Source organism: Schistocerca americana, chromosome X (assembly GCF_021461395.2).
Source record: "Schistocerca americana isolate TAMUIC-IGC-003095 chromosome X, iqSchAmer2.1, whole genome shotgun sequence".
Lineage (NCBI taxonomy): Eukaryota > Metazoa > Arthropoda > Insecta > Orthoptera > Acrididae > Schistocerca > Schistocerca americana.
In genome coordinates, this window is record NC_060130.1 from 229,475,054 (window position 1) to 229,491,161 (window position 16,108).

General features: G+C 42.6%; 1 protein-coding gene across 2 annotated transcripts in view; it reads right to left on the reverse strand.

The window, feature by feature from the left end:
* LOC124555744 (b(0,+)-type amino acid transporter 1) overlaps positions 1-16,108 on the reverse strand; it is a 593,057-nt gene that overhangs the window by 132,493 nt on the left and 444,456 nt on the right. For both annotated transcript variants that reach the window (XM_047129768.1, XM_047129767.1), the window contains exon 6: positions 1,100-1,244. In XM_047129768.1, coding sequence (XP_046985724.1) covers positions 1,100-1,244 — 145 coding nt within the window. The remainder of the gene's footprint in view (positions 1-1,099; positions 1,245-16,108) is intronic.

Here is a 16,108-nt window from a genome sequence, read left to right on the forward strand (position 1 = left end):
GTTAAACTACCACAGCCGCAATTTCGGTTTGTATTGGACAAAGCAGTTTCTGGTTGTAACGGACAATGCAGATAGCACAAAAACTAAAGTTTTTATTTGTTTTCTTTAACTGACAAAGAGGAGACGTCAGGACATAAATGGGATTAAAATAACAAGAAGAAAGGCATAGAAAAGTTATATTTCTTGAAATAGCCATCAAAGACGCGAATGAGAAATATTCAGTTCCAAGAAGTAAATTGGATGATAGGTGCACAGCTTTATGGGAAAACAAAGAGCGGTCATGAAACCTATAAGGGAAAAAACAAGGTTTTTTTTCGAGAAAGTTCAGTGATGATGAGGAAACAGTATTGCACGAATGTGTTAAGAATTTGGATAGCCAGCTTAGGTTTTTTAGTGAAGATGAGTTTATAAATCTAGCGTGCAAATATGTAGAGGAGCTGAAAGTAAAACATCACTTCAATAAGACAAAACTGAAAGCAGGTAAAGACTCTTATTATTATCTTATAAAAATACATGAAGTGTTAAGATTAAGTACAGCTGAATTTACGAGTTTATTACAAGCAGCAGGTTTCACCAAGGAACAAGTTGGCCGATTCTTTGACAAACGAGGTGAGCTGATGGGAAAGTTCAAGTTTACAACCATTTGCGATCTAATTAAAATTTTTTGCAACAAACATGACTTTTTTACACATTCCAGTTAAATTTCAGGTGACGCCTTTTTAAGGTCATAACTTGCTAACACTAAGTGTTTGAGACTTTTAGCCTTATAACTGATTTTTCAATAATAAAGATTTAGCTTTAATATTTAACATAGGTTGCAGTATCCGCAATGGCGCGCAGTGGTGTATAATAAACACAAAACATGCCTATTCATCCTGTGATACACGTAAAGAGTTTCCGAATTGAGAGAAAAGGACTATCCGGCGCAGAAACTATTCGTGAGAAACTAGTTTTGAGTATCTTCTAATACTAAATGCAATCATCAGTACTGTTATCTCTCAGAGAAGGAAAGCAAATAATTGTGGTGATTATTGGAGGAAAGAGCTCGAAAACCGTATGCGTTCCGTTTTGTGGGTTATAATAATGATAGAGTATTTACCTTGATGGATTTTTGATTTCTTCTGTAGCGTAGTTGAGATTGTTCCAGCCATCATACGCCCACAGGCCAGTATAAAATGCCGTCGCTAAGTTCCCAAAGGACGACGTCGTCCCATCGAACGCGTTCTCCAGGTGCTGAGTGTTGCCTGCAACAACGTTTCACTTGTCATCAGGAGCTGACGGCGGCGCAGTCGGAACACAATCTTTAGTCAGCTTTCTGATACATTATCAGCAGTAAATTCATGCTGTGCAGCCATCTGCGATAGATCAATTAGGGTGTGCTCCATATTTGATGACAGTCACATATTGAGAGAGAATATTACCATAAAATTATAGCTTTACTTCAGTATTTAGCTCACTTTATATATGTGTTACATTTCGTGCAAGATGTGTTTAAAAAATTTGAAGAAGGTACGTAACCTCTCCCTGAGAACCACTGCGTCATGTTCCTGGATGAAGATAAATAGCCCTCAATATATCACTACTTGCAGCATTTCGAAAAATAAAACACACACATAACGTTGATATTATTTTGTAATTTTTTTACTTTTAATTGATGCATGATCATATGTGAAACCCGATATTGAATACTAACGCACTCTTTCCTCTCGATTTCAGTGCTTAATATTTATTTTCCTGCTTTTTTTCAAATTTGAAATGAAGAATAAATTTCAGTTGAGTCTAATTTAGGCTTTTGTCTTTGTTATGATTCTGGTACAGCCCCTCCTGTTCACCGACATTGCCATGATAAGCTTTGATTACAGCACTGCATCACGTTCTTTGTTACAGGAAGTGGGAGGCAGGCGAATACAGGTTACCCAGAGTAGCGTCCCAAAAGATGTATCAGTGACGCATGGATGGCAACGATGAGTGTTTGTGCAGTAGTTTATTGTGCTTCTGTTGTTATATATGATTTTGGAAATCCATTCCCTCGAATAGGACCAGGAAGTCCACCGAGCTTAACGACCTCACCATCTTAGGCCGATGGCTATGTAAAATGTCATACACCCTCTGTTGATGAGTTGTTCGGGACGTCTCGTCTATAGAATCTGTACACCATCACAACACTGCGTCTTGAAGATCAAGTACTGGTAGTGAAATCGTCTTCCATAATCAACATCGGTCTAATGGACACGCTGCATGTGCCGCCTGGATCTTGCTAAATGGCGTGCACCTCACTGAATAAGTTTACTGATGTCGGGATTCTCGAGTCGGGGACTGTAACTGTAAGCCCTAGTTATGTTTTAGCGGTGACAACTCGCACGGCGGTGGAAAGTTATTTATTACAAGGAGCGAGAATTCTGGCATAACTGGCGTGTTCATAAAGATAGTAAAAACCTCTATGAAAACATCTCAGCCTCAAAGCTGACTACTTATCGATATATAGCTGTCCTGGGAAGCAGTGCTTAGCGGGAAACATATGCGGTCCTTTCCACACCTCAATTGGATAAGGCTTACTCAGGTATACCAGAGGTGACACGTGTTTCCATAACTGCTCGCGACAATCCCAGGGAACCAAGTGATCTAACTTCTAGCACTACTAGTGGTTTGAGTGGACTGCCAGGGAGAGTTATGAACCAACAAACCAACAGAGCTCAAAGAGGAAGGCCTCCTGATAGACTTCCAATTGCAATAAAGGCAACACTGTGTCAACATCAGTTTGTTTTTGTTAGAAGACAATCACGAGAAAAATATTCCACTTTTTTCGTTTCGAAACGATTAGACGTTACAGTACGTACTCTAAAAGGTGTAAAAAGACCACCCAATGGCGCCCTGTTAGACGAAACTGGTACACGTCATCGAGCACGAAAATCGTTAAGAACAAAGAATTTAGGCAGACCAACCTGTCGAATGTTAAATTACAACATGATGTTGTGAAATGTCGAGATCTCACAGATTTAGATCTGACAGAGATGCAGGAAGAATGATTGGATAAGACGGTCAAAATAAAGAAAGTAAAAGGCGAAAAGAAGAAAACAGCCAACACACGTACATTGGCAGTGCACATAAGGATCGCTAATATGCGCTCTAAAATACGAACTTTCATATCAAATCAAAATAAATGTTTCAGATGACAGAGCTGTACATCAGAGAACCACCTACGGTGTCAGTGCTCTCGACGTCTGGCATCATTTGAAATGAAGCAAATTCGCTTCTCGTCGGACCTCATTACACACCTCCATTGAGTTGCTACAGTTTTCGTGTGGTTTGGTCTATTGAAGACGTGTAGCTGTGAGCAATGGCCTTTTGAGAGGTGCGCAACTCAAAATATCTACTCTGTGCAGTTACCTTCGTACTGTTCGCTCGGGAACGGGTTGAGATGGACCTGACAACAGCAATGGCTGTCGGGCTTGAAACCGACTGCCAACTCTTCTCCGATCCCAGACTGTACCTCTCCCTGTTCTTACTCCGTTTTCCATGGCGACGAGTGGAACGCCATTCCTTGCAGACACATTGTACAGTCGGCGCTTATACACTAGCAAATCGTGCAATTTCCTCCACCCTGCAGTCATGGGCGATTCCAACCACCACTGGTCCGTTCCTCAGTTCTGCCACATCTCCACGTCGATCCATGTTACTGTGCTGGTTTCATATAATCGACTGTCATATACACGCCCACTAGACTTCTATTATTTGCATCAGCGATGAAGAGTGACACGGCCACCTGGTAGCAGTTGTACAGCAAAACTACCAGGGTCACTGTTATTTTGTCCAGTGAGTTATAATTAAAGTGCAGCTATCCACGGAGGTCCAGTCTGGGCTGTAAGTGACGTATGGCAGCCAAACTTGGTAGATTGCTAATACGTTAATGCGGAACCGATTTCCGGTGGAAAACAAATTACTTCCAGTTCTGATCTTCAGGGACAAATCTGGCACCGTTCACTGTATGATGGTATGCTATCCACGCTGTCATGACACGCCGTGAGTGAAGAGTATGGCTACCGGGAAGAGAGTCCGTGCCCTGTTGGTGAAACTGTTTTACGTGAACGGCAGCAATTACAGTGTTGCGTTGACAGAGTATCGCCGACCGAAAGGTCCTAGGGGAGGCCCGATGTCATTAGATGGTTTAAAAAAGACGATAATGAAATTCGAAAACACTGGTGAGCTTGGTGTGGCTCCTGGAAGAGGAAGCTATCCGATCGCGGTGGAAGTTATTGACGAGACTACTGTTGCTGTAACTGACCATGTAGCACGCCCCCCCCCCCCCCCCCCGCCCCGCCCCACACACACACACACACACACACTCCCGGGTAGTGCTAGTGCTTGTGCAGTGTCACTAGAGTTCTAGAGTTGCCCATCCCATGGTCAACATTTCAGAAACTTTTTCGGACTGTTTTACACTGGTATACGTACGAGATCCAGACGGTTCAGCATTTACAGCAACGTTCGGAATTTGCTCTTCGGTTTCTGACACGGATCGAAGTTGATGAGGTGTGGGTGGGCAATATATGGAGCGACGAGGCACATTTTGCGCAACAGGGTGCAGCGAACTGTTAAATCGCGTGATATGCAAGAAGAATCATTACATTCTCCATACGTGACTGTGGCGTGGATTCACAAGCACATTTATTGTCGGGCCTTTCTTTTTTGAAGAGAATATATCCAGAGGTTCTGTCAGGTGTACCGTGACGTCTGTTCATTATCAAGACTTGCTTGCAGAGCATTTGGTTCTTGCTTTGGAAGAGGGCAACTGTGTGGAAAACACTGTTTTATTGAAAGGTAGGGGCAACACTTCATATCGCTCGCCCAATGGAAGATCTGCTTAATGCTAATCTTCCACAAACGTGTTATCTCCAGAGATTTTCCAAGTGTATAGCCTGTACGATCACCTGATCTGAATACATGTGAGTGTTGGCTCTGGGGATATCTAAAAGAACGCGTCTACCCGAGACACGTTCACTCTCTACCTGCTCTGAAGGCCAGTACACAGGAACACGTTGCTCAGTTTCCACCGTAACTGCTGCGAGCAACTGTCGATCATGTGTTTTATGAATGCAGCAACTCGTCTGCGTCTCCGGTCTCATATTGAACAAATAGTGTAAGCGGTGGTTACTAATAGAATCAACATTGTGCCTTTCTCATTTGTTTCACCTTTTCTGCCCACGTTCCTTTCCTAACCCATAACATATGAAAAAAATTCTGTACGTCTTTCTTGCACTCACAACGCCAGATTTGCACCCGTTTGCCAAAATTGGAACTAAATTTTGGAGCGTAAATCGGTTCCGCATTAACGCATTAGAATATCCACCAAGTTTCGCTGCCGTACGGCAATTACAGCCCACACTGTACCTCTGTGAGTCGCTGCACTTTAATTATAACCGCCCATTACGTTAAAAATTGTCACCAAAGAGAGGGGGGAACATATTCGTGGCAGTAATTAAAATTTTATACGCGACTCCTTTGCCATAAGTAAATAAAGTAACTTCTTCAGGAACCAAAACTAAAGTTTGTGGGAGGAGTAGACAACTATCGATGCCCGTTTTACAACCTGATAGTAGTCTTCCCTGGATCGCTAACGTGGAATACACAGCAGAGCAGGTGCCGCCCTTGCTTACAACACGCCATTGTCTTTCGGGAGAGAAGAGCAGTGAACTAACTTCGTACTACACACTGCATAGCCGTTGGCATGAGACTTATTCCTTTTGCTCGCAGCTCCCGAGATCGTATAGTAGCCGCCGCTTGGCATTAACGTCCTCAGGAGTCGCTAATGCCCTGCAGCTCACTCGTATATCAGAAAGAGCCCTTGGGAGGATATTCCTGCCCTCACTGGTGCCCCCGCAGCAAGCAAGTCTAAACAGGTCGTAGGAGCGTCCGTGAATTTTCCGGGAATGGACAATTTTGTCCTCCTTAAAACTACAGATATACCCAAAAATGAATTTATTATACTCATATTTTGGAGTTATTTGGCGCACTGAATCTGAAAAATTGTTGTAGAGGTTTCTCTCGAAACCAACCTTATAAAAACCTGATTCACATAAACAGCTCACCAATTCATCAACACTGATCTCTACGACATTCCTGTCGAAGGACAAATCAGTGAGCTATAGTTATGACAAATTGTTGTAATAACAAAGCAAATTTTCAAAAGCATGATAGTCCGAGACATTTTATTAATTGTGACATTTTCGACCGTGAAAGTTTACATTTTACAAAGCATGTTATGTTGAAAATTATGCTGATTTTATGTTAAACAGAAGCTTGTCCTTTTAGGATGGTATAACGGTAAATAGATTTACACAACGAATTTAAACGTACGACTTCCGGCTCTGTGTAAGAAAGTAGTATTGTGCTACAGATACTACTCTCTTAACGTGCCTCATTCCGATGTATGTTTCCACTGATGTCTCATGAATGTTGTCACAAATGTTTATTAATATTCATCCTTACCTCCCCATTCGAACCTTCTGAGGGACGCCTGACATGCTGAAATGACTATAATTTGTATTATTGTTTTCTCCCAATGTTTGTTCTTATTTTGATTCACCCCCCCCCCCCCCCCCCCGTCCCCACCTCCATAAGATATGGGTGTGTGAACCAATGAAAAGACTCTCTATCTACTTATTAGTAATAGTTGCAGCCTTCCTCTCCTACTTGTATACATTACAGTGCTGGTGCGACCTCATTATTACGCTGAAGGGCCAAAGAAACTGGTACACCTACCTAATATCGTGTAGGGTCCTCGCGAGCACGCAGAAATGCCGTAACACGACGTGGCATGGACTCGACTAATGTCTGAAGTAGTGCCGGAGGGAACTAACACCATGAATCCTGCAGGGCTGTACATAAATCCGTAAGAGTACGAGGGGGTGGAGATATCTTCTGAACATCACGTTGCAAGGCATCCCAGATATGATCAATATGATCTTGTCTGGGGAGTTTGGTGGCCATCGGAAGTGTTTAAACTCAGAAGAGTGTTCCTGGAGCCACTCCGTAGGAACTGGACGTGTGGGGTGTCGCATTGTCCTGCTGGAATTGCCCACGTCCGCCGAAATGCACAGTGGACATGAATGGATGCAAGGGATCAGGTAGGATGCTTACGTACGTGTCACCTGTCAGAGTCGTATCTAGACGTCTCAGGGGTCCCATATCACTCCAACTGTACACGCCCCACACCATTACAGAGCGTCCACCAGCTTGAACACTCCCCTGCTGACATGCAGGATCCATGGATTCACGAGGTTGTCTCCATACCCATACACGGCCATTCGCTCGATCCAATTTGAAACGCGACTCGTCCGGACAGGCAACATGTTTACAGTCATCAACAGTCCAATGCGGGTGTTGGTGGGCCCAGGCGAGGCGTAAAGCTTTGTGTCGTGCAGTTATCAAGGGTACGTGAGAGGGCTTTCGGCTCCGAAAGCCCATATAGATGATGTTTAGTTGAATGGTTCGCACGCAGACACTTGTTGATGGCCCAGAATTGAAATCTGCAGCAAGATGCGGAAGGGTTGCACTTTTGTCACGTTGAACGATTCTCTTCAGTCGCCGTTGGTCCCGTTCTTTCAGGATCTTTTCCCGGCCGGAGCGATGTCAGAGATTTGATGTTTTATCGGATTCCTGATATTCACGGCACACTTGTCAAATGGTCGCACGAGAAAATCCCAACTTCATCTCTACCTCGGAGATATAACACCACGTTCAAACTCACTTGTATCTTGATAACCTGCCATTGTAGCAGCAGTAACCGATCTAACAACTGCGCCAGAAACTTGTTGTCTTATATAGGCGTTGCTGACAGCAGCTCCGTACTCTGCCCGTTCACATATCTCTGTATTTGAATACGTATGTCTATACCAGTTTCTTTGGCGCTTCAGTGTATAATGAAAGTGCTTTGCGCTGATAGCTCGGTTCTCAAGAGCCTTTTTCGAAGCTGAGAGTGTTATATATATAAAGCACTGAACAACCTGTTCTATCTGTGAACGTGTGAACAAAGAAAGGTGTTCCTGACACCGTGAAGTGGCCTCTGAGAGTAACATGTGCGACTGTGGGTGGACAAGGCACTGTGGCCCAGCAGGTACACCAGTCGTGTTTAGTGCAGGTTGGAGGACGCTGACGTCATAACTGTCGACAGCAGGTAAATGATTTGGAGAGCAGCTCATCTCCATCAAGTTCGCGGCATAGGTCGTTGTATTTTTCGAAATCAGAGATTTGCAACTTGTTATGTCATGCAAGACCTACGGTGTCTGAGCGAAGTAGTGACATATTTAAAGACGTTGGACTTTTACTCGGTTTCGAGTACTTATCCAGCCATACGCCGTACTGATTTGTGCAACGAGACTTTCCAACAGGCTATGTGCATTTACCTGTAGCATTCTTCTCCACTTGAAGACTTTTCTATGTCTGCTGACCTTGTGTCGACGATGTGTTAAGTTGGTAGTCTTGCCCGTTCACTAGAGCATATCGCCCGCTCTCGGGGCAGTTAACAGCCTCATATTAGTTTTACAATGGCGCACTGAGTTGTGAGGGCAAGCCATCAAATTACTAGGCATTGTTAGGTGTTCATTCACGGAGACTACTCGTCACGTTTCAGACTGTGAAAACTCGAAAACCCGTGCTTTTAAGATAGGACCCATACAAGAACTGACACTAAACCGAGCAAGGTGACGCAACTGTAAGGGAGGTGTTCTCGTATGCGGAAGGAACAGGCTTCAGATCCTTGTACAACCCTTCAGATTTGGGTCTGTTGAACAACACAGGGGTATAACGGCATGATTCGTCAATATGTCGCTGCTGCTTCCTTGTCCCATTCCTCTCCACCTGAGAAAATACTTCGTCTTTGGTGTTAATGTCGATTAAAATTTTCTTCTTTCGTTAGGAAATCGAATGAATACTCAATAATTTTACTTTGAAAAATTAGAAAATTATATTTCATTGAAATACACGATCCGTTAAGATATTCGTGTCTAACATAATGGTAATAGCGTAATTCAGTTTTTAAAAATTGTACACAATATCGCACAGAATTTCAATTTAACTGAAGTATTTTTATTTTAACTAACAGAAAGGTCTTACTAAAGTGGTGACTAAACCCCCCCCCCATCCACCTCCTACTCTCTCTCTCTCTCTCTCTCTCTCTCTCTCTCTCTCTCTCTCTCTCTCACACACACACACACACACACACACACACACATGCTGTGATAGAAATGGTTTTGCTTAATGTTTGGTCGATTTTGTGCTCATTAGCGATGGAGCAAAAGTTAACATTGGAAGTAAATAGCACTCAAGTGATTGACGAAAACGACAGAAAACTTGAGTCAGAATGGCTACATGGAGTTATGCCATTATGCAATGTACCTAATCTGAAATCATTTATTCTGAATGAGCATTTCAATCTGATGGTTAAGTGTTCAAGAATTGATGCAGTATTCTTCTGAGTAACTGTGAAGCTCACGACGAGACGCAAATACTGCTATATGTCGAAGAACTGCGATGATTTTGGCAACACAACTGGAGTGTGACGTCACTAATGTAAGTCGGCGATCTCTGAGTGACAACAGGAGAATAAAGTCAGAAAATAACAAAAGATTATAATTTCCGATTTTTCCTGGTACGGTACTTTGTAATATTTCTGGCTTATTCAGCCATCATATTAGGCTCCAGGAAGCTATTCCCAGGGCAGTGAAGATGCAAGAAGCATAGAGACGACGCAATGTGGGATGAGGTTCCGGTGACAGATGTTAGATTCGGTACCATTCCCGTGAGAAAGACCGTCTGCATGATGCTGCAGCTCTGTGATTGGCTGCTTTGTTCGGCGGTAGGGCGCCAAAACGTTAAAATTTAGTTACTATTATTAATTAAACCTGTCATCCAAATTACTTCATTTTTTTAAATAAACATCTCTCAACAGCCAGATATCAATCAGCCATTTCAAAATTATTAAAATCAAAGTATTACTAAAACAAAAGACTGACGATATTACTGCCGATGCACTTCGGTGGCGTTCGGGTCACGCCTTGCTGGCTTGGCGCGCGAAGTGTCTCGGGCAGTCCGGCTCTCGAGTTCTGACCGTTCCAGTAGACAGACATATTGTCTGTTATAGCAGTATTTGCTTCATGCAATTTTATTTACTACAGTTCCGACCGTCGCTAGGTACAGACATGTTGTCTGTAATAGTAGTATTTGATTCATGTAATTTTATTCTCCAGTTCTGACGGTTCCAGACATGTTGTCCGTGGCAGGATGTATTTCATGTTATTTTAGGCAGATATAATGACTGTGGAAAGATATGTTCAATACGTTGTGATCAAGAATAGTTTCTCGTGTCTATATCAATAAAAACGCGAGTGGCATCCCAAATGAGTTATAGTTTATTCGGCCGGCCGCGGTGGCCGTGCGGTTCTAGGCGCTCAGTCCGGAACCGCGTGATTGCTACGGTCGCAGGTTCGAATCCTGCCTCGGGCATGGATGTGTGTGATGTCCTTAGGTTAGTTAGGTTTAAGTAGTTCTAAGTTCTAGGGGACTGATGACCACAGATGTTAAGTCCCATAGTGCTCAGAGCCATTTGAACCATTTTTATAGTTTATTCGTAGCAGCAGTTCCTTGCGAAGTTAATTTCAGCCTCAAGAAAAAGAATCCACGACCTGCCTGCTGTTTTCTGCGCTGGGGACATCATCATCATGAAGACAGCAGGTTAGTGAAGTGTACAAGAACTTGTGTATTCCACACAGAGCAGTAGAAACTAACTAGGCACCTCACGTGTACTGCATGCACAGTACAAATGTGCCTAGTGACACGTCATCTGCAGTAATGAAGAGGAGGTAAAGAAGGATGAAAGTATTAACACTATCTCACTTTTATTCCTTTTTCTTGCCGTAACTTGTGAATCAGGTAATGAACGCACGCCATTTTTCAAATTTGCTGTAAGGTGCTGTTTATGTCCTCGTGTCTATGCGTGATGAGAGTATACCTGTAAACATGTCATGGGGCCAGAGAACCAAACAAAAGTGGAGCACTTATTCGTGAGGTCGGGAGCTGCGCTGCACGCGCTCCTTGTGGCCCAAAGTAGCGGCGAAGTCGTGCGGCGCGACGCGCGGTCTGCGACGCGTCAATGGAGTTGTGGAGCTCCGCCGTGAATGGGTTGCCGAACTCCGGCGCGCGCCGCTTGGCGCTCATATTGATCTCTGGACCACCTCTGACGTCACAGGCCGCTACAACTCTCGTCGACCCAGTCACGCGGCTGCAGCGCGCGTCATATCAGCCGGGGGTCCCCTCTTCGAACTGCAACTCCTCCTCGCGCCCGAGCCGTTAATAAGCGATCTCTTCTTTTATTCCAGGATTGGGCTTGTGCGATCTCGAGACAAGAATTTCTAGCACTGGTCACTGGACAAGGCTGAGAGATTTCTGTTATACGACCTACGGATATATCATTTAATGGAGTGCATTTTATTCTTTTCGCGAAAGAACAGTTTTACATGCTTCGTCAAACAAACGTGGAGTAACGGAGCGGAACTTGAGGCAAGCCTGCAGTATTTGTCTTAATATTTGGCACCTTCCCCTCCTTTTTATGTAAAAAGTTTCACAGCAAACCATAATAAACGTAATAGGTTAGATGAAAAGTGCTCGGTCTGGGAATGAAATAACGCGTTATTCAGCACATTTCCTCTTTGAATTTTCGTTGTGGAAAATTTATAAAATAACCATACAAAACTGCCATAACCACTTTCTTGAACCCCAGGCGTTTATCAGCCACAAATTTCTTTAGACGTAAGTTTAAATGGAGCAAGAGTGTGTCGAATCGGTGAATAGAGTAGGTGTTAAGCCGATTCATAGTTGGTATTCTTCAGTTTTTAGTCGCCAAAGAACATTTGCGCACAGGTGCATTATCCTGATGGAAAAACCTTTTTTTCACTTTTATTATCCAGGCCTCTTATCACGTATTTTTCGTCTAGTTGCCCCAGAAGACTTACGTAGTTATTGTTCTATTCCTGTAAGGTAATCAGTAAGAAGGATCCCGTATGAATCCTAAAAGAAACCTGGACATCCTTTGCACCACTGCGATTATTGTTTCATTTATGGCCTCCAGTGGCCGAACCGCTTCACTAACACAGCAACAAATACTCGTAAAATCAAGTTAGGTTCTTTTCAGGTCAGTCTCAACATAGCTGAGAAAGTAGTTTTTGTATTTGATGTTGGTCAGTGTTCACCAAAGATTGCCCACATCTTGCACAAAGGTTTCTCGTAGTTAATTTTTCAGAAAAATGCTGCTGCTGGTACCGTTGTTTCATACACCTAATGGGATATGGCGGACGGTGCACCATAAGTCTTGTTGTACAAGAACAGGTACCAGCAGCAGCATTTTTCTGAAAAATTAACTACGAGAAACCTTTGTGCAAGATGTGGGCAATCTTTGGTGAACACTGACCAACATCAAATACAAAAACTACTTTCTCAGCTATGTTGAGACTGACCTGAAAAGAACCTAACTTGTTTTTACGAGTATTTGTTGCTGTGTTAGTGAAGCGGTTCGGCCACTGGAGGCCATAAATGAAACAGTAATCGCAGCGGTGCAAAGGATGTCCAGGTTTCTTTTAGGATTCAAACGGGATCCTTCTTACTTATTACCTTACAGGAATAGAACAATAACTACGTAGTAGTCAGTCCTATCTGGTAGGGATCCCAGACAGATGAACAATACTCAAGAATCGGTCGGACGAGCGCCATATAAGCAACTTCCTTCGTGGATAAATTTCAGTTCCTTAAGATTATTTATATGAATCTGAGTCTGGCACCTGCTTTTCCCACTATTTGTTTTATGTGGTCATTCCACTTAAGGTTGCTCTGGCTAGTAACTCTCGATATTTCACCGCAGTCATTTCGACTTTCGTACGACGATTGATAGGATGGACTGTGTTACGATCTTCCACGGTGAAACAATTTCGGAAGGCCGAATTCAGTATTTCGGCCTACTCCCTGTTAATTTCCTTTTCGGTGCCAGTATGGTCACTGAGTGAATGAATAGATGATTTTGAGCAACTTATTGATTTAACAAACATTCAAAACCTCTTACGGTTTTTGCTCGTCTATGTTGACAAAGTTTTACTTTCAAAGTCACTGAACGTTTCTCACATTGCTCTCCTTACGCTGATTTTCGCTTCGTTCAGTTTTTGTTTCTCACCTAGATTTTTACTTCTCTTGAATCAACTTCTCTTTGTTTACGTAGCAGTAACACGGCTATTAAACCATCGTGGGTCTTCCCCATCCCTTAAGACCCTACTCGGAACATACTTGTCTTCCTCTACGTTAACTAATTCGATAAGTTTAAATCTGTTTGTTGGCAGGAGGTCTATGACGTTGCTCTCACGAGCTGGTTCTCTAACCATCTGCTCAAAGTAATTTTCGGACAAGACAACCAGAACGATGTCACACGGATCCCTGCCTCTGATCGGCAGCTCAGGTTGACGCTTGACTCACTTTACTGCGTAACATGTTCCAACATCACGAATATTTTATTCATATTTAATGCCATATTTGTAACAGACTAGTAACTTTCACCCTGCCCTCGTGTGTGTGACTTCCGCATAAGGTCGTTCCTTGCGGTCTCATCAGACCTGAATGGATTGTGTGATGCACTGGATATTACGGATTTCTCTCCCATGAATTTTATTTCTCTCTGATTTCAACGAAACAACGTTGCTAAGTTGCTATCATCCGCATTACGTTCGTGTGTTATAAAGATTTTGAAATACATTTGTCGATATCACTCTACGCAAGCCCATAATTTTAAGAACATTCCTCGCAGTCTCATCTTATGTGCCGTGCGTCATTCTGTATCAGTTGCGAAAGTTTCGCACACTACTGCTCAAGTCATTGCCGAGTTTTGACATAATTCATGTCGCAATAAGGAGTCAGCAGTGAATAACAGTCTCGTTGTTCAAAACAATAGCCTAGAGTTGGTCAATAATTTCCCGATTTTTAGAAAAGAAACTGATTGGACATTTACTTTCAACAGAAACAATAATTCACGGCTTCTGTCTTAAGTAGTTTGTGTAGGAATATGAAGGGGTGCTACGTGACTGTTTGTGTAGCATAGAATATTTACATAAATGAGTGATCATGGATATTTCATGTATAACTTTCTGGACACAACAAAGTGGATATATCTACTCGAGTACCCGACTCATACGATATTAGTTGTAGGTGACTTTATTTACCCTCGATATGTTGACGAAATACATGTTTAATTCCGGAGGTACGCATAAAATATCACCCGAAATTGTGCTAAACGCATTCTCTGAAAGTTATTTCGAGTAGTTAGTTGATGAGCCCACGCGAATAGTAAACGGTTGTGAAAACACACTTGACCTCTTAGCAACAACTAATCCTGCGTTAATAACGAGCATCAAAACCGATACAGGGAATAGCGAACACAGGGTTGTCGTAGCGAGATTGAATATTGTAATCCCAAAACTCTCCAAAAGTAAGCGAAAAATATACCTATTCAAAAAAGCAGATAAAAATTCAGTGACGCCATCCTGAGAGACAATCGCCACTCGTTCCAAATTAATAATGTAAGTGCAGACCAGGTGTGGCTTGAATTCAAAGAAATAGTATCGGCAACAATTGAGAGATTTATACCAAATAAATTAACAAACGATGGAGCTGATCCTCCTTGGTACGCAAAACAGGTTAGAACACTGTTGCAGAAACAACGAAACAAACATGCCAAATCTAAACAGACGCAAAATCCCCAAGATTGGCGATCTTTTACAGATGCTCGAAATTTAGAGCATACTTCAATGCGAGATGCTTATAACAGTTTCCACAACGAAACTTTGCCTCAAAACCTGGCAGGGAATCGAAAGAGATTCTAGTCGTATGTGAAGTACGTTAGCGGCAAGAAACAATCAAGGCCTTCTCTGCACGATAGCAATGGAGATACTATCGAGGACAGTGCTGACAAAGCAGTGTTACTAAACACAACCTTCCGAGTTGCCTTCACAAAAGAAGACGAAGTAAATATTCCAGAATTCGAATCGAGAACAGCTGCCAACATGAGTAACGTAGAAGTAAATATCCTCGGAGTAGTGAAGCAACTTAAATCACTTAATTACACGCCCATATCGTTAACGTCGATAAGCAGCAGGATTTTGGAACATATATTGCGTTCAAACATTAATTACTTCGAAGAAAACTGTCTATTGGCACAAAGTCAACATGGGTTTAGAAAACATCGTTCCTGTGAAACACAACTGCCTCTTTATTCACATGAAGTGCTGAGTGCTATTGACAAGGGATTTCAGATCGATTCCGTATTTCTGGTTTTCCGGAAGGCTTTTGACACTGTACCACACAAGCGGCTTGTAGTGAAATTGGTGCTTACGGAATATCGTCTCAGTTATGTGACCGGATTTGTGATTTCCTGTCAGAGAGGTCAGAGTTCGTAGTAACTGACAGAAAGTCATCGAGTAAAATAGAAGTGATTTCTGGCGTTCCCCAGGGTAGTGTTATAGGCCCTTTGCTGACGATTTGGGAGACAATCTGAGCAGCCGTCTTAGGTTGTTTGCAGATGATGCTGTCGTTTATCGACTAATAAAGTCATCAGAAGATCAAAACAAATTGCAAAACGATTTAGAAAAGATATCTGAATGGTGCGAAAATTGGCAGTTGACCCTAAATAACGAAAAGTGTGAAGTCATCCACATGACTGCTAAAAGGAATTCGTTAAACTTCGGTTACACAATGAATCAGTCTAATCTAAAAGCCATAAATTCAACTAAATATATAGGTATTACAGTTACGAACAACTTAAATTGGAATGAACACATAGAAAACGTTGTGGGGAAGGCTAACCAAAGATTAAGTTTTATTGGTAGGACACTTAGAAAATGTAACAGATCTACCAAGGAGACTGTCTACACTACGCTTGTCCGTCCTATTTTAGAATACTGCTGCGCGGTGTGGGATCTTTACCAGATAGGACTGACGGAGTACATCGAAAAAGTTCAAAGAAGGGCAGCACGTTTTGTATTATCGCGAAATATGGGAGAGAGTGGCACAGAAATGATACAGG